The sequence below is a fragment of the Sesamum indicum genome, linkage group LG6, assembly GCF_026168435.1.
Source record: "Sesamum indicum cultivar Baizhima isolate 11 linkage group LG6, ASM2616843v1, whole genome shotgun sequence".
Classification (NCBI taxonomy): domain Eukaryota; kingdom Viridiplantae; phylum Streptophyta; class Magnoliopsida; order Lamiales; family Pedaliaceae; genus Sesamum; species Sesamum indicum.
In genome coordinates this window covers 16,353,056-16,371,817 of record NC_142662.1, presented here as the reverse complement: position 1 = coordinate 16,371,817, position 18,762 = coordinate 16,353,056, and the positions used below count along the sequence as shown (strand labels likewise).

Here is an 18,762-nt window from a genome sequence, read left to right as displayed (position 1 = left end):
ACGAAACATATAATTTGTTCAAGGCAAACATAAGAAATTTTGTGATTCGGTTGGTAATCTATGTTAGACTAAGAGTTGTTAAGATAGAGGTCTCTTGTAAGTTTCTAATTTACATTTTTATAAAACAACATATTTAAATATTTGTTTGTTTGTTCCAACGTGTTTGCTTTGCAAATTTTAGTTTCAAACAGTTTGCTAATCTAATTTGATTCAAAACGATACTACAATATGTTATTTTCCAACAACTCTGAGTAAGGAGAACTCAAAATCCTTAGCTTGCAGATACTTAGCCAATCACCCTCCAAGTCCACCTCCAATCCAAAAAACGTAAAAGCAACTTCAGCTATCGCCTTTGCGGCTAAGGCCTCTGCCATCTCAGCATCTTGCAATCATGATCTCTAGCCCAGAAAAAAAAAAAAAAAAAGAAAAAAGCAACACATGGTGTCAAGATCGACTAGTGGAGGCTGAATACAGAAGCATGGGGTCTACTACTTATTAACTAATTTTGGTGTATAATCTGCTACGATCTTTAAATGATTATACCTACTCCCATACCTTTTTCATGTGACGATCAGGCTGTTTTGCACATTGTGGGTTCCATGAAAGGACGAAGCATTTGGAGATCGATTGTCACTTAGTTAGGGATAAATACAAGGAAGGTTTCTTAGCCCCAAACATGTGGCCTCCAAGTCTCAGTTAGCAAATGTGTCTAAAAAGACCCTAACTGGTCTGCTCTTTTTAGTTATGATATCCAAGTTAGGCTTGATAGATTTACTACCAAGTCCAACTTGATGAGGGGGTAAAAACACATGCAAAAACTTGGTCTAACTGCTGCGGCATATATATTTTCACTTTACATACTTCAATATATAGAAGCAAAGGAAGGAGAAAACGTTTTTGCACCTTTATAAATAGTTTTATGTTTTTTGCTTGAGTACTTTGTATTATGTCGCAATTCTTACTACCCACGCTTCTTTAAGTAGGAACCATGATTTTAATTGGATAGAGGTTAGGTTAGTTGTAAACCTAAAAGTTTATTAGTTAAGTATGGCAATTAATTGGTTGTTAGCAATTATCCTCAACTAATGAACTATATAAATAGAGCTGGTGCTGTACTATTTTCACAAGAGAAAAAACGTGCTTTGCAATTGGCCATGTAGATGTTGGCTAAGGGGTATATTTTAGGCTGGCAAGAAGTGGACAGGCACCTCATTAGTGTAAGGTGTGAAATAATTTTGGCCCATGATTAATTGAGTAAGGCCCAATGCACTCACTAGATGGCCCTTTATCACCAAGGCCCACTCTTCCAACCCATGACCCGGTCCAATCCATGCCCATAAACTGACCCAGTTAGCTTTTAACACCAAAAATAACCCTAAATCATTTACAGTCATCTCTCTTTTTCTCTCATATGCAGCAGTCGTTTCTCACCTTCTCTCTCTCTCTCAAGCCGAGGCTCTCTTCTTCATTCAAACCCGTCTCCTTGAGTCCTTCAACAATGGCTTCCCAATGTTCTTTGGGAACACAATAAAACTGTCATCTTCTTCTTCCTTCATCTCTATAAATATTCACTCCACCTCTCTTCTCATACACACGAAAAATACTCTCTAATATTCTTTGTGATTTTGAAACCTTAGTGGTTGTTGAATCTTCTTTGTGATTTCGGTTCTTAGTGAACTTGAGGTGTTTTATCTTGGTGAGACAAAGGAGCAACTGTGGTGGTTTGTGGTTGTCGGCCTTTATTGTGGCCGTGTGATTCGTAGCTCTCTGAGCTGAAATATATATTGTTGTTTTACTTTATTGTTATTTATTATATGTATATTCATACTTTTGTAAACCTTGGGTTGTATAATTTAAGGGTTCAAAACCCCTAAATCTATACTAGTTGAGTTAGGACTTTATCGTGCTTCAGCTGAAGTGTTTATTCCCAACAGTGTTATCAGAGCGAGGTCTCTGATCCTTTGCATCGGTGGTGGTATTTTCTCTTTAACCCCTCTTCTTATTTTCTCGCGAAATTGCTGCTGTTTTTTTGTTGTTCTTATTGTTAATTTGGTGCTGAAATTTGCTTTTTAGTGCGATAATTGGTGCTGAAATTACTATTGAAAATTGCTATTTTTGGGTGCGATAATTGCTGAAAAGTTGCTGCTGTTTTTAGGTGAAATTAGTTGCTGAAATTGCTGTTTTTCACTACTTTAGATGTTGTTTTGCTGCTGTATTTTTCACTATCATTTGGTCGAGAATCTCTATGATATTTCTGAATTTTTTGCTGTAGTTTTAGCCATTTTTCGTGTCTTTTGTGTCTATTTTTTGGGGCAAAATTTGTTTTAATCCTCTCAAAATACTGCTGCATTTTTGTTTGAAAATTCAGTGATACATTATTGTTATTGGCCTATTCCACGATCTCTCCGTCAAACCACTCACTTGGCTGAACCCTTGAGGTTGCGGGTATCTAGTTGAGCTTGACCGGGATCCTTTCAAAATCTAAAACTTTTATTGATTTTGCATCAAACCATAATTTGTTCGCTTTGTGAATGCTATGGGCAATTTGTCACTATGTGTATTATTATTGAAAAATATTTGGCAAAATTGCATTTTTGGTCCCGTTAGATAAGGCCATTATCACTTCTAGTCCCATGCTTTTTATGGTCGACAGTTATGATCCCCTGGTTTTCAAATTTTAACACTATTGGTCCTATAATCAACTCTCTTTGCAGTGAAACTACACCTTATGCTTAGAAATAGGCCTAACATGCTTCCGAAATAAATTAAGACCCCATAAAATCATACGTTACTTTGACTGCTTTGTTTCAGGGTATTCCAAGTCCTTGGTTTTACGGACTTTTTCCAACCACACTACCGCAGCAAATGGTTCACAGGAACTTGGCTCATTCAGCAACAAACAGCACAGCCCTATTTCGTTTCCTACCTTAGGGCGTAAAAGGGATTCTAGTAGAGGGACTTAATAGGATTTTGAAAAAACAGGTTGAATGGAAGCCTAACTTTTATTGAAGAAATATAAAAAATATTACATAGATATTATTCCTCTATTGGAGGAGACAACTGTTTTAGCCTCTCGTGATGTAGAGGACTTGACTTGTTGGGGAAACCCCCATAAACTTAAAATATTACAGAAAATTAAGAAGACTCAGAATTCTAATGCTTTGAAGAGTAGGAGAAGTTTTTTTGATGTCCCCCTTCTACTTCATTACATCTTTATTGATAGGCGTCCGGAGACTAGAAATTCAGACTCCAAACTTGTTTTGTGATGACGTCATTGCGCTCGTCATCGCCTTGTGATTTTCAGCTGTCAGTCATAATGGTTTGTCGGTCACATGATTTCCAGCTGACTGCTTTACTAACTGTTGGCTTTTGTTGTTTTCTGTCGACAGTCTTATCCTCTCAAATTTTTACATCGTATAACTTTTACTTCTCTTGGTAAAATTTTTTCTCTTTCCCTTGTCTTGGTCCGGTTCAGGTTTATTTTTCGTGACCCGAATCTTTGTCCCGAACAGGGGCTTTTCCTGTCATGGAATTTAACAGTAATGATCCATTCACTTTGTTTGAGAAAGTCTTGAATGGATACTTAACTTTGTCCATCTCTATGAGACAGGCCCATAATCCCCAAGTTCTCCTGGTAGAGATACTATCTTCACTAATGGCTGATACCAAGGGAGCTTCTCCTGAGGCAGCTTTAATTTTGTTGAAAGCTACCATATCTGGTCTCTGCAGCTTCATAAAATGGAATGCTGGATGAGATCCCTTTCCTGCAGTTTCTGGAGCTACTGAAACGAATTTTATCTCCATAATGTCGCCTCTCTTTAAGTGGGGGTTATTTTGCTATGAATCAAAACTGCCCCACTAATCCACTCCGGAAGTTTTGAGATTTTCGGAAAACTCGGTGACATAGTATGAATTGAAGCAAGAGCTCCAAAATCATACCATTCTCGAACCTCTTCTGGTTTAGACCCCTCTAACATCCAGACTCTGTTATATTTTTTGGACGTTTCGATAATGGCCTTGCCTGGGTTTACTCCTTTGCGAGAAATTAATTTTTCCCACATACGCTGGTAGTCCTGCCAAGCATAAGAAGATATCAACTCGTTAATTAAACCGTAGAGGTGTCTGTCATCGGCCTAAGGCTAATCTCTCCCTCCTTATCCCCGGAGGTACTGGGTTTACTTGAATCAACAGGAGTTTGCACTTCCTGATATTCAATTGTCGCTATTTCACCAGAGTCTGGTGATGGCCTTGTGCAATCGGTACTTGAATCCGACGCTGCAGGTCTAGAGCCCTATACTCTAAAGGCATGTTTTGGGTCATGCTCCCTCAACTCGTGAGCCATCCCCGAAGGTGACGCCTTCCGAATTGGTTCTCGTAAGTCATTCCATAGCGAGGTGGATGCTAATAAGGAACTCCTTATTGCGACCTGGACAGTGTCTAGATCGGCTCTTTGAATTTGTCCAGCAACTTGGGCATTAACTGCTAGCTGTCCGAACTTTCTGTCAAGCTCCTCGAGGTTTTTCCGAAGGTGCCTGAGTCTCAACATGATGGAGTTTGCTTCAGATGCCTCCATCTCTTGTCAGGAAATCTACAAGAACGTTTTCATGAGATTTTATAACGACAATATTATAACAATTATTGACATTCAGTTTGCCATATGATAATACGAGCTTTCTCTATTTTTTATTCTAATTTATTGTTTAAGAAAGCTTTGACATTAGTATTATCGACTTTTAAAGTAAATTCTTTAGCAAGTAAAAATAAAGGCCATTTTTTAAAAGTCTTCCAAACAGCAAAGAATTCTTTCTCGTTGATGTGCCAAACTTTGGCTTGTTGTTTTGAGAACAACCCTCATGTATATCTACAAGGTTCTTCCCCTGTAGTTGTCTTCTTCATGAGCACTGCTGCCCATCTGTAATCATTGGCATCTGTATAGACTACCAATTCGTCCTCGTCCTGTGGTATAGCAAGCTTTGGCAGGTTACTGCAAACCTGTTTCAGCTCACGAACCATTTTTGTGTGGATTTCTTCTAATTTCTACTTTGAACTCTCCGTTTCTTTCAAGAGTGGTCGAAAATCCTTTCTATATCTTGCAAGATCCTTAATGAAGATACCTGCAAAATTAACAACTCCCAAGAAGCTCTGCAGATGCTTCTTGTCTTTGAGCACGTCTGGGAAATTGCGGATTTTTTTCCACAATATGCTCCTGTAACTCAATCCCTGTTTCGTCAATAAGAATTCTTAGAAATTCAATTTTATTGACAGCAATAGTAGCTTTCTTAACAAAAAGTACTAAACTTTCTCTATGGCATGCATCGGAAAATATTTCAAGATGTTTAATATGTTCTTTCATATTTTTGGATGCAATTAGTATGTCGTCAATATAGACAAACATGAACTCAAAATAATCTTTGAAAAGATTATCCATTTTTCTTTGAAATATCTGAGGTGCATTAGCTAAACCCATTGGAAGCACATTCCAGATATACTGTCCCTGTGGTGTGGAAATGCAGTAAATTTCTTTGATTCATTCTACATCTTAATCTGATAAAAACCAAACTTGCAATCGAATTTAGAAAACACTTTTGCCCCTTTAATGCAATCGATTAAGTGTTCTCTACTAGGAATGTAATAACCATCAAATTCTAATATCTTATTAATACCTTGATAGTTAATAACCAACCTGGTTTTACCTCTCTTAATCTCACCATGGTTTCTTACCAGAAATCCAGGGCTACTGTAGGTAGAGACTCCGGGTTCAATGAGTTTAAGACTGATATGCTCTTTGATTATCATCTGCATATCCTTCTTATCCTCCATGTTCATCTGGATAGGTTTGTATTGAACATACTCGTATTTGCATTCATCTTTGACCTTTAGAGTAGTTTCGATCTTGTTCCTATCCCACCAAGCCAGAAGATTTTCACTGAAGTTCCCTGGAGAAAGCCTGCTCTCTTCACTGATGTCTAGCGATTTTATTTCCAGAAGTGCTTCTTTAAGGTTGAGAATTTCCTCCTCGAATTCCTTATAGAAGCTATCGCTGTCTATGAGTCCCTGCTGCTTAAAAGACAAAAGGACCTTACCAAATTTTCTCTTATCCTGCAGTTTTGGATGAGTTAATCTGGCATCAAAGTCACCACGTTTGCTACAAAAATTTATTAGCATTATCCTGTTAAATGTCTTTTCTCTTCGCAACACCTGTATCTCACTACCACAGTTAGTAGTAAAGATTAACAGATTCTTCTGATTATCCTGCATATATCTTGCAAATATTTGAATGAAATTGTTACCTAGCCAGATATCGGCCCCTGTATCATGAAAGTATATAGGAGGTGTTTTTACCTTAAACTAGGGTAATCCAAATGCTCCTCCAATCATGATTTTGGCTTCTCGTATTCCCTTATTGACTATTAGGATTTTTTGCGAAAAATCCCTTCCTGCAATAACGGGTAAGGTTTCCCTTGCTTCCCTAGGAAAAACTCCAGGTTTTTCCGTGCAAATTCCTGATCCTAAATTAATATAAGCTGCAAAATACTCTGTCTTATATTGATCATACAACATACCAACAGATATGTATATGGAAAAGGGACTCGTCATTCAATCCTTATGGTAACACCATTAAGATTGAATTCCATTCTGTTACCATTTCTTGCCCATGGTTTATGATCTTCGAGGAAACTTAACCCCAAAGTCATACTTCTATTTTCTCGTCCTGCAACTAAAATTTCATGGCCAGCTATTTCTAGCATGCCCTCATATTTTCCAACAACAGGTTGCTGCAAATGATATAAGTCATCACAAGGGAAATAATTTTCTTTCTTAGTGATATCAAATATAACTTGTATTTCTTTCCACCCGTCAGGGCATCTAAGTTTTAGGTTATCTACCCTAATCTCTTAAGGAGTTAAAGCTTTTAATAACTCTTTCTCCTTTCCTTTGTAGCCTGTAATCCTATCTTCTGAAAAGGACATCCGGCTACTAAACTCAGTTCTAGAGCTAAGTGTCCAATCTAAAATTGGGTGATCTTCTATAATAATATCAACACCACCTATTCTAGTATGATTTTTCCTCTAAGTCTTTTCATATTCTTCTGGATGGATGCTTGATAACACCAATCCTTCAGTTTATCTTTAAGGAAAGACATTCTTCGCGCCGCTGAATCTAGCTGTCATTCAGGTACTTTGTATGACTGGATCAACAATTCCCTCCATGGACAGCATATCTTTGCGAAGAACATTGGAGCTGCTACTTCCGTTGCTACTCCACTCTGAAAGAAATACTTGTTAAACCAATAAATGTATTCATCTATTGCGCAAATACTTCTAAGTTCAAGGCTGAAGAGAGCCTATGCATATTCTCTAGCCTTTTTTGCTCTACTTCCTTCGAAGTATCCATCTCTGATGAAGTGTATCTTGATAAGCCTTCCTAGTCGGTCTGCTATCGCACCTTTTGAGTCCCGGCAAGGATGCTGGCTTTGGTATCTTCTGGGGTATTATCCCATCTAATTTTTACAGATCGCTCTAAGCTCAACTCCACAAGCTTTATGAAGTTTTCTTTGTTGACCTCTAGTTTTCATTCGTTTATCAATTTCTCGGTATTTCGAAAATCGATAATATCCAGATTCAATATAGCGCCATATGGATGTAAGGGCTGGAGCATGGTCCTTGCCCAAGGTGTATTCTCTGGCACTCTTTTTGGATTTCTTCCTGGATTTTCCTTTAGCCTGGTTCCCACAAACGTTGGAGTGGCATTTGTGTGGAAATCCGCACTTTCTCTCATCGGTTGATCCTGTGGATGATCATTAGAGCATGTACTTCCCTCCGACAGTGGTAGTGCTGGAGTGATCTCATTTGTTTGGATATTGACTAAATCCACGATCCCGAGTTGGGAAAAGGATTCCGCCAATTCTTGTAGATCTGATAGATCCGCTATTGTTACTTCTATTATTTTATAGATCTAATAGAAGCAATAATCAGATCTTCTCTTGACTTTGGCTTTGGAATCTCCGTGGCTTTCCCCTTCTGGTGTAGAAGAGGTACTGTTCCAAGGGCTTCCCTAATTCTCTCCTGTCTGGATCTAGATGTCTCAGGGCTCGCTCATTGATTTCTCTTTAGATCTGTAATTTCTGTCTTCAGATCTATAAGGCCCTTGTGAAGATCGGGAAGAATCTTAAGGATCTCGTCCACCTTTTGGCTTAAAGATTCTATTTTCATAGGTATATGGATTGACCTATGTCCATAGTCTTGAACCGTCTTTTAGATCTCCCTCAAATCTTGAGAGATCTTTGATGTATCTGGCTCGAGTTCCTTCCAATCAGTCATAATTTTTAGAACTGAAATTATGTAGGAATTTACCCGTTCCGCTTCTCCTGGTTGGGATTCTACCATGGACTTCAGTAAGCGTAGACGCCTCACTGCATTCCCTGGTAACATGTCTAACTTCAAAATTTCTCAGCTATTCTTTTTTCTCATCCGGCGTGAGAAATCTTGGATCAATCCTCTTGGGACCATTGTAACACTTGTCAAGAATTTTCATAAGAAATTCTCTTCTCTGTATTTTCAGAATCTGAAAATATTCCCTATTTTCATAGTAACTCGAACTTTCATTCGGTTTCATTTTCTCTCAAAGAGTCTCCTCCATTAGTGGATAAATAACATCAAGATGTAATATAATCATATATTTCTTCAATAAACCTAGGCCTGATACCATTTTCACAAGCTAGGTGTTACCATACTATTTGGAGATGAAATGGGACTAAAAGTGTCAATTTACTAGAACTAATGGACTAAAACTATTGGCCCCTAAAGTAAGGGACACAAAGTGAGAACTACCCTATCCTACGGGACTAAATTTGTCATTTTCCCAAAATATTTTTTGGTTTTGTGCCAATGATCGCAATGTGCATTTTTGTGTAATACTAATGCTTAGTGCATTAAGGATGGTCTTTTGTGGATGTTGTGTTCATGTTAGTGCCCCTAAGTGTTTTTTGAGCCTTTGTGGCTAATTTTTTTGAAAATAAGTTTAATGTGGATGTTTAATTTAGCCTCAGTGGTTGTATGAACGAGCCTAAGTGGTTGTATGAACGAGCCTAAGTGGTTGGTTGAACCTATGTGGTTGTGTGTCTTTGTGACATTGCCTTGGTGGCGATTATTATCAATGTGGCTATATGATTGTGCCTTAGTGGTCGTATGTGTGTGCCTAAATGGCTAGTTGAGTTTTTGTGTGCCTTGGTGGATGGTTGAATGTGCCCCAGTGGCAATATGCTATAGCTTAGTTTTATTTGAAAATTAACTTAGTGTTAATTGTTGTAAATTGTTAAAAATGCTTAGTGCTAATTACTAATTGAGTTGTGTGCTATACTTTCTTATATCATATTACTAACATCTCTTTCGCAGGTAAAAGTTCTCAGCTATGATGAATGCCAAAGATCCGGTTTTGGGCCAGGTTCCCAATTGGGTCTTGGTCCAAGTTAGAGGATGTGAAATAATTTTGGCCCATGACCAATTGAGGAAGGCCCAATGCACACACCTGATGACCCTTTATCACCAAGGCCCACTCATCCAACCCATGACCCGGTCCAACCCATGCCCATAACCCGACCCGATTAGCTTTTAACCCCAAAAATAACCCTAAATCATTTACAGTCATCTCTTTTTTTCTCTTATATGCAGCAGTCGTTTCTCACCTTCTCCCTCTCTCTGAAGCCGCGGCTCTCTTCTTCATTCAAACCCGTCTCCTTGAATCCTTCAACAATGGCTTACCAATGTTCTTTGGGAACACACTAAAACCGCCATCTTCTTCTTCCTTCATCTCTATAAATATTCACTCCACCTCTCTTCTCATACACACGAAAAATACTCTTTAATATTCTATAATTTTGAAACCTTAGTGGTTGTTGAATCTTTTTTGTGATTTCAGTTCTTAGTGAACTTGAGGTGCTTTCTCTTGGTGAGACAAAGGAGCAACCATGGTGGTTTGTGGTTATCGGCCTTTATCGTGGCCATGTGATCTGTGGCTCTCTAAGCCGAAATATATATATTATTGCTTTACTTTATTGTTATTTATTATCTGTATATTCATTCTTTTGTAAATCTTGGGTTGTATAATTTAAGGATTCAAAACCCCTAAATCTGTAATAGTTGAGTTAGGGATTTCTCGTGCTTCTGCTGAAGCGTTTATTCCCAACATAAGGGACCAAATTGTAGTTTAAAATGAAAAGATGAGGGATTAAAGTAATTTTTTGTAAAAAAAGATAAAAATAAAAAAGTTTTATAAGGGTAATATGGAAAAATTACGTATTGAAGGGACTAATTTAAAGTGAAATGAAAAGATAAAGGCTCTTTCGAAATGTTGGCAAATAAAATAAATTTAATCTGTGTAGACACTAATATCCATGATACGAGAAATCTTCCTTATAATCATGTCCTGTATTAGAAAGTATCCAAGAGATCATTGATATACCCATCTTAACGATCATGCTTATTGTACACCGTTCTTCTAGCTTTAGTTTTCTTTAGAATTTAGGAGCTTTTTGTTACATACCATGCGTAACTAAGTTTATTTTCTAATTCAAAATAAACATTGATCCCTTTTATTATACTAGTCAAAAGCATGTGTATTTACCCTTAATTCGTATTATCTCAATAAAATTATTATATTATAATAATAAAATAAAGGGTAAAACAAACTTTGCCCTCCTAAACTATACTTGATATACTGTTTAACATCCTAAACTAACAAATATAACACTTGCCTCTATAATTAAATTTTTGAACAATCTTGCCCTTATATAATAAATATAGTTCAAAGAATTTATTTTTCTAATAATTTTGTCTTTTAAGTTTAATTAAATTTTCCTCAATTGAAAATTTATCTTTTAATTACAATGAAGTAATAGAAAATAAGTAAATTAAATAGTTTGAATGTTATTATATTTTACAGACTCAAAGTTAAGTAATGAATGAGTACAAAAAGTAAACAAAACAATTTCATAAAAAGATTTTATTAGTTTGGTATAAAATTAAACTATTAACTAAATATTTTTTTAGATAATAATGAGTAATTAAATGATTTTTTGAATATATTTTCTTTAAATTAATATGATAAAATATTTATATATATTCATTTTCTTCTCAAAAAATTTAACTTTTGGTTAAGCATGTATATTTGTCGATTTCTTTTAAAAAGCATATATAAATTGTTGGTTATATTATATTTATTTTGTATCTACTATATACATTAATTTATACTCCACTTGTAATTTAAATTATTTCTTTATTAAGAAAAATTAATAAAAAAATAATATGGTGATGATTTAATACGCAAAAAATCAAAATATATATTAAAAATAATATAATTTAAAAGCTCGAGGGGTATATTTATCCAATCAAAGGGGTAAGTATTACATTTGTTAATTTAGGAGGGCAAATGTTACATTAGGGATAATTCAGGGGGACAAGTGTATTTTACCGTAAAATAAATTTATAAATAAAAATATGTTAACTAAATTTCTTTATAAATAATAAATATTATTGCTACTAAGTAAAACCATAGAGTTAAAAAATACAAGAATTTTTTCTCCACTCTAATTATGATTTTAATTATAAATTATTTTTTTCTACTTGCAGCATATGCATTTTTTTTAGTATAAATATCGCAACAAATATAAGAAAATTTGAGTTAAGATGCTTATATACATACACAACAAACACACTAACGGCTACTTTACTTTTCTTGATGGGATTAAAGAGTAATATTGGGATATCTAATAAAATTATAATTTAATATTTATTTACTCTGTATGTATAATTGAATGATTACTGTATGATAATTTCATATGGTATTTATTTTTATAGCTATTATAAGAGATAAATTATTTAATTGACAAAATTACCCATAATAGGACTGATGAGGAGAATTACACAATTACCGAAATACCCCCTATTTTCAGCATAATCACTGTACCCTATGACTGCGCAAGATGGGACCCACTGTATAGTTGCAGCAGTGGCGGCTGCAGGTCCGACAAAGGGTGACGCGGCGCGCCTTCATTGGAGCCACGTGTAACGCATACAGAGGGTATCGTACCAGTATAAATACCCTCATTTATGGTATTTCAGACACGCTTTGATTACCTACTTTTACCGCCAATTTATGCTCTAATTCGATCCCTTTATCTTATTTTCGACCCCATGTTTTCTAACTTAAGCATCGGAGGGCCATCGCCGAGGGCTTCTTGGCTAGTCTGACGTTTGTTGTGTTCTCAGGATCCACTCCAGGTAGCTTAAAAGAGGGAGTCAGCGATCACGACCCAGCTATTCGACCTAGCGACCCCGATCTGGAAATCCTGATTTTGAGCGACCTACATCATTTGGCGCCGTCTGTGGGAAGATTGAGAACAAATTGAAAATGGAAGGGTCATCAAGACGGGATCAACCAGCAGAAGAAACTCCAAGGAAAGGAGATGAAAGGATGATACAAATTACGAGAGAAGAATTACAGCACATGATAGATGAAGCGAGCAGGAAGGCCATTGTTGAATACGAGCGCCGGACGATGACCCCTGCTAGAGAAGGGGTTAAACGGCAGTTGTTTCAAGAGATAGAGGCGGAGCAGAGGAGAGAGGTCTCGAGGGCACCTGAAAAGGGTCCCGAGAGAACCTTGTCCAACGAGGTAACTAGTAAAAGAACAGTGGTCAGCAGGAAGACCGCCGCGAGACAACCGGCTATCTCACGGGCGGAGGTGGATAGTGTTGGAAAGCAGATCGAGCAATTGGGGAAGCAAATCGAAGAATTGAAGAAGAAGGGAGAATTAGTGTCGCAGAATAGGAGCTCGCCCTTCACTAACCGGATTTTGCTGGAAGTGGTCGACAACAATTTCCGATTCTCGAACCTGTCCAAGTATGACGGAAGTAAGGATCCGAGGGAGCATGTCGCTGCCTTCGATCTGGTGATGAATCTTTATGGCCAAACCGATCCGATCAAGGCAAAACTGTTTGTCACTACGCTGAAGGGCAAAGCTCAGGAGTGGTTCACAAGCTTAGGTAGTGGAACCATTGATTCTTATGAGCAGTTAATTCACAAGTTTTCTTTTCATTTTGCCAGTAAGAGAAAAGCAAAGAGGTCGGCGACCCACCTGTTCACGATCCGACAGCGGGAGGACGAAACGCTGAAAACTTTCATGGGACGATTCAATAATGAAGTGCTGGAGGTACAAGATTTGAGAATCGACATGATGGTGAGCATTTTAATCCATGCCTTGCAAAAAGGTCCTTTTGCATCGGCGTTGCCACGCGACCCGCCTACGGGGACGGAGCAGTTGATGGAGATGGCCCAAAAATATATCGATGAGGAAGAAATGAACGCCATGAAGGATAGCTATTGGTCCAGAGATCCGGTCAGGATGAGGGGAGAATGGTCGCGGGAAGGAAAACAACGAGCGGAAGGAGATCGTGAGCGGAAAGGACCTTACGTGCCCCGATACCATAGGTACACCCCACTAACAACCACCAGAGAGAAGGTGATGATGATGGTCGAAAACGAGGGCCTTATGCAGCAACCGGAGAAGATGCGTGATACCCGGACCAAAAGGAACTCTAATAAATATTGCAGGTTCCACAAGGATAGAGGGCATAACACGGAAGATTGCTACCAGCTAAAGGACGAGATCGAACGGCTGGTAAGACAAGGGTATTTCAAGCATTTGATCGACAGGAGAGCTGAAGCACGAGATCGCAGTAGGTCGCGGAGTCGGGAAAGGCTCCAGAGGGATGAAGCGGGAGCGAGCGGAGTCCGAGACAATGCTCCCACTAGGGGTGTTATTCACACTATATCCGGGGGACCCACAAATGGGGATTCGACCAGAGCAAGGAAAAGATACGCTAGAGAAAACAAGTGGAAGCATGGTGAGCTAATGATGCATGTGGAGAAGCAAGAGAGCATCGTCTTCGGAGATGAGGATTTAAGTTCTGATATGATCGAACAGAATGACCCTATGGTCATAAAAATGGACATTGCGAACTATCAAGTACATAAGGTGTTAATTGATAATGGTAGTTCCGTTGACATTATTTTTAGTGATGTACTCAGGAAGATGGATCTGGGAGATGTGAGACTGAAGCCTATACGAACACCCCTGGTCGGGTTCGGGGGTAACGAGGTCATCCCGGAAGGTGTAATCGAGCTGCTCGTGTCGCTGGGGGAGGAACCCAAGAGGAAGACATGCATGGTCTCGTTCCTGGTCGTCGATAGCCCATTCGCGTATAATGTTGTGTTGGGGCGACCAGGATTGAACAAATTTCGAGCAGTGGTGTCCACCTTTCATTTGAAGATGAAGTTTCCAACGCCACAGGGAATCGGTGAGGTCAAATGCGACCAACGAACAGCAAGGCAGTGCTACAATCTTGCTGTGAAACAGGGAGAGTCGAAGAAAGAAAAAAGGAACGAGGAAGCAAATCGAGAGGCAGCTAAGCGAGGAAAGATGGAGAGGATTGAACCGTCGGGAGAGTACAAGAAGGTTGAGTTGATCTCTGGGAACTTCCAAAAAACGACCCGTATTGGGTCGCAAATGAGTGCAGAGATGGAGACGATGATGATTGACTTCCTGCGGAGTAATAATGACCTATTCGCGTGGAGTCCATCCGACTTTCAAGGTATCAATCCTGAGATTATTGTTCATAGACTAAATATTGATCCGCAGGTTAAACCAGTGAAGCAGAAGAAGAGGGTTTTTGGGATCGAGAGGAATAAGATCATCGAAGAGGAGGTCGCCAAGTTGTTGCGTGCAGGATTTGTTAGAGAAATCCAGTACACGACCTGGCTATCAAATGTTGTGGTGGTCCCAAAGGCAGCAGGAAAATGGAGGATATGTACGGACTACACGGATCTTAATAAGGCATGTCCTAAGGATCCATACCCGCTGCCAAGGATTGATTTACTGGTGGATTCGACGGCAGGATGTGCACTTTTTAGCATGATGGACGCTTATCAAGGCTACCATCAAATTTTCATGGCCAGAGAAGATGCCGAAAAGACTGCGTTCGTGACCGAAAAGGGGGTGTATTGTTATGATGTGATGCCATTCGGGCTGAAGAACGTTGGAGCGACCTACCAAAGACTGGTTAACCGCATGTTTAAGGATCATATTGGGAGCACGAATGGAAGTGTATGTGGATGACATGCTGGTCAAGAGTAAGAAGGAGGACGACCACCTGACAAATCTGCGAACAGCTTTTGACATCATGCGATCTTATGGCATGAAGCTGAACCCGTCCAAATGCACCTTCGGGGGGCAGGGTGGCAAGTTTCTGGGTTACATGGTCAGCGAACGAGGCATTGAGGCAAATCCAGAGAAAATCAAAGCAATCATGCAGCTAGGATCGCCGAAATCTGTGAAGGAGGTGCAGCAACTGACAGGAAAGGTCGCCTCGCTAAATCGTTTCATTGCCAGGTTTGCGGATCAAAACTTACCTTTCTTTAAAATTTTGAGGAAGGCAAATAACTTTGAATGGAACGAAGAATGTGAATGAGCTTTTCAAGAGCTAAAAGTGTATCTAACCACCCCACCATTGCTCTCTAATCCCATGGTGGGGGAGAAGCTGTACGTGTATTTGGCTGTTTCAGATTATGCAGTAAGCTCGGTGTTAGTTCGCGAGGAGGGTGGCAAGCAAAACCCGGTCTATTATGTAAGCAAGATGCTACAAGGGGCAGAGAAGAAATACATCCAGATAGAGAAGCTGGCATTGGCTTTGGTGATTACAGCAAGAAAGCTGCGACCTTACTTCCAATCCCACCCCATTGTTGTACTGACAAATCATCCTTTGAAGCAGGTTATGGCGAAGCCGGATACGTCGGGCAGGATGGTTAAATGGGCAGTGGAATTAGGAGAGTTTGATATTGAGTTTCAGACAAGAAATGCGATAAAGGCGCAGGTATTCACCGATTTTCTGGTCGAGTTCGCGGGAGAACAACCGCAGAAAGAGGAACGATGGCTCTTACATGTAGATGGATCCTCGACCTCGAAAAACGGAGGAGCAGGCATTTATTTGCAAGGACCGGATGGAGCTGAGATAGAGATCGCAGTACGGTTAGACTTCCCGGCCACAAACAATGTAGCCGAGTACGAGGCTCTGATTCAAGGATTGCAGACGGCAATAGATGGAGGCATAAGGCAAGTAGATGTGTACACGGACTCACAACTTATTGCGATGCAGGTACAAGGTACTTACGAAACGTGCGAATGGTCCATGACACAGTACCAAGCAAGGGTGAAGGAGATGATGAAAAAGATTGATCGATGCACGATCAGTCAGATACCAAGGGATGAGAATATGTGAGCAGATGCATTGTCGCAGTTCGGGTCGTCGATCGAGGGGGTTAAAGAAAGAAAGATCACAGTGATGGTGAAGACTCAACCGGCGATTAAAGAAGCAGAAATCCATATGGTCGAAGCGGAAGAGTCTTGGAAAACGCCTTTTATCAGGTACTTGAAGCATGGGGAACTGCCAAGTGACACGATCGCGGCAAAGAGGTTACAATTCAAAGCTAACCGTTTTACCTTGATTGGAGACGACCTGTACAAAAGAACCCCGGAAGGTATTCTGTTAAAATTCCTAGATGCAGAAAGGGCGCAGTATGTTTTGAGAGAAATACATGAGGGCAGCTGCGGAAATCACTCAGGAGGAAGATCGCTGGCGCAGAAAATTATAAGGCAAGGCTATTTCTGGCCTACGATCGCGGAGGACGCAAAGGAGTTCACAAAAAAATGCGAAAGTTGCCAGAAATACGCTGGATTACTGCATTCCCCAGCGACCCCTCTTGAGCCTTTGAAGGTCGCTTGTCCTTTCGACAAATGGGGGATAGACATCGTGGGCCCGTTTCCCCAAGCGGTGGCGCAGAAGAAATTCTTGATCGTGGCGGTCGAATATTTTTCCAAGTGGGTCGAGGCCGAAGCTCTGGCCAAGATCTCGGAGAAAGAGGTAATTAATTTTATTTGGAAAAATATCATTTGCAGGTTTGGGATCCCCCGCATTCTTGTATCGGATAATGGAACCCAATTCCAAGGAAAGAAGATCATGGCATGGTGCAAAGAGTTGAAAATCCAGCAAAACTTCACGGCGGTCGGGAACCCACAAGCGAATGGCCAAGCCGAGGTCACAAACCGGACTCTACTGCAATATCTGAAAACTAGGTTGGAAGGAGTGAAAGGGGTATGGGTCGAAGAATTGCCTGGGGTACTCTGGGCATATCGAACGACCCCGCGAACAGCGATCGGAGAGACCCCGTTTTGTTTAGTGTATGGCAGTGAAGCAATCATTCCTGCGGAAATTGGTGAAGAAACTGCTCGAATCACCCAATACACGGCAGAGGAAAACTCTCAGGAACGGGCATTTGATCTGACCGTGATAGAGGAAGGAAGGGATCGCGCTTACGCAAAAATATTGCGCTATAAAAGCATGATGACCCGGAGCTATAATCGTCGCGTACGACCGAGAAATTTTCAGGTCGGAGATCTTGTATTGAAAAAGGTGGAAGTGTCGAAGCACGTGGAAAAACTCGATCCGACCTGGGAAGGCCCGTACAAGGTCGTGGAAATCCGGAAGAAATGGACATACATATTGCAAGATCTGGAAGGGAAGAATTTGCCGCGACCATGGAATATTCATAACTTGAAGAAGTTTTATGCTTGAACATATGTGAGCATAGTGGTAGAAATTTTACCTTAAAAAGGTTTTGTACTCGTCTAAAAGAGACGATTAGAAGGGGGTTATGTACTTGTCTAAGAAAACACATTTCATATGTGAAAGGCGACCTATAAAAGGTCATTATCTACTCATTCATGTTCGTACGAAATTGGAAAGGCTTCCTATTCTAACTCACAAAGGTTCATAAGCGATCTGAAAAGAATGCAACATTTCTAACCTACAAAGGTTCATAAGCGATCTTCAAAGAACGCAGAATTTCTAACCTACAAAGGTTCATAAGCGATCTGAAAAGAACGCAGGATTTCTAACCTACAAAGGTTCATAAGCGATCTGAAAAGAACGCAGGATTTCTAGATTGGTTCATAAGCGATCTGAAAAGAACGCAGGATTTCTAACCAAAGATTTAAATGTGAACATGCAAGGAATCCATAATCATACGAAGCGATTTGCAAAGACGTTAACAAAAATAGACATCTGACATTTCACATGTTCAAATTAGCAGAGGATGATCCTACTGGTGAATATAAAAGTTACAAAAAAGGGAGATATACCCCTACGATCATCCGACAGTTCAAAGCTAATTACAAAAGTTGGTTCATTGGATACACATTAAGAGATAGGAAAGGGAGGCGGCAGATCGTCCTTCAGGGGCAAGAACTCGGGGAACTCGTCGGTAGGCTCGGGGCCCGGGGGATATGGTTCGAGATTCCTATCCAAGGAGACGTCTAACTGCTCTAGGTCGAAACCCTCGGCAAGTCCATTAAGCTTCTGAAGCTGCCCCTGGCATTTTTCGAATCCCACGATCATCAACTCGGAAGCTTGATTCTCTACGGCTTCCCGGAAAGTCCTAGATCTCAAAAAATCACGAGCACCATTAAGCCGAACCTCGTTCATCATGTCTTGAAAGTCTCGGCTCTGCAGAAATAGGGCCCTACCCTCTGCTAGACCCCGATCCCGACCTTCGGCCGATCCTTCCTCTCGACCTGATTCAAAAGCGGCAACACGATCTGCTTGCGCTGAGAGCCGAGTCTCTTCTAGCTTTCTTTCAGAAATCTCCAGTT

The 18,762-nt window shown here is 39.9% G+C and overlaps 2 protein-coding genes and 1 long non-coding RNA gene across 3 annotated transcripts; all 3 read left to right on the top strand.

Moving 5' to 3' along the window:
* The first annotated feature begins 1,389 nt into the window (after nt 1-1,389).
* On the top strand, nt 1,390-10,049 carry LOC148787860 (uncharacterized). The gene is made up of 2 exons (XR_016066170.1): nt 1,390-1,975; nt 9,396-10,049. It is a non-coding gene; the product is annotated as an uncharacterized LOC148787860 (long non-coding RNA).
* Nucleotides 10,050-12,408: 2,359 nt separating this feature from the next.
* Nucleotides 12,409-15,174, top strand: LOC148787859 (uncharacterized). Its single transcript, XM_088881420.1, has one exon. The coding sequence runs from the start codon at nt 12,409-12,411 to the stop codon at nt 15,172-15,174; it is 2,766 nt and encodes a 921-aa protein (XP_088737546.1).
* Nucleotides 15,175-15,580: 406 nt separating this feature from the next.
* On the top strand, nt 15,581-16,333 carry LOC148787858 (uncharacterized). Its single transcript, XM_088881419.1, has one exon. It carries the CDS (start codon nt 15,581-15,583, stop codon nt 16,331-16,333), a length of 753 nt encoding a protein of 250 aa, XP_088737545.1.
* Nucleotides 16,334-18,762: the final 2,429 nt, after the last annotated feature.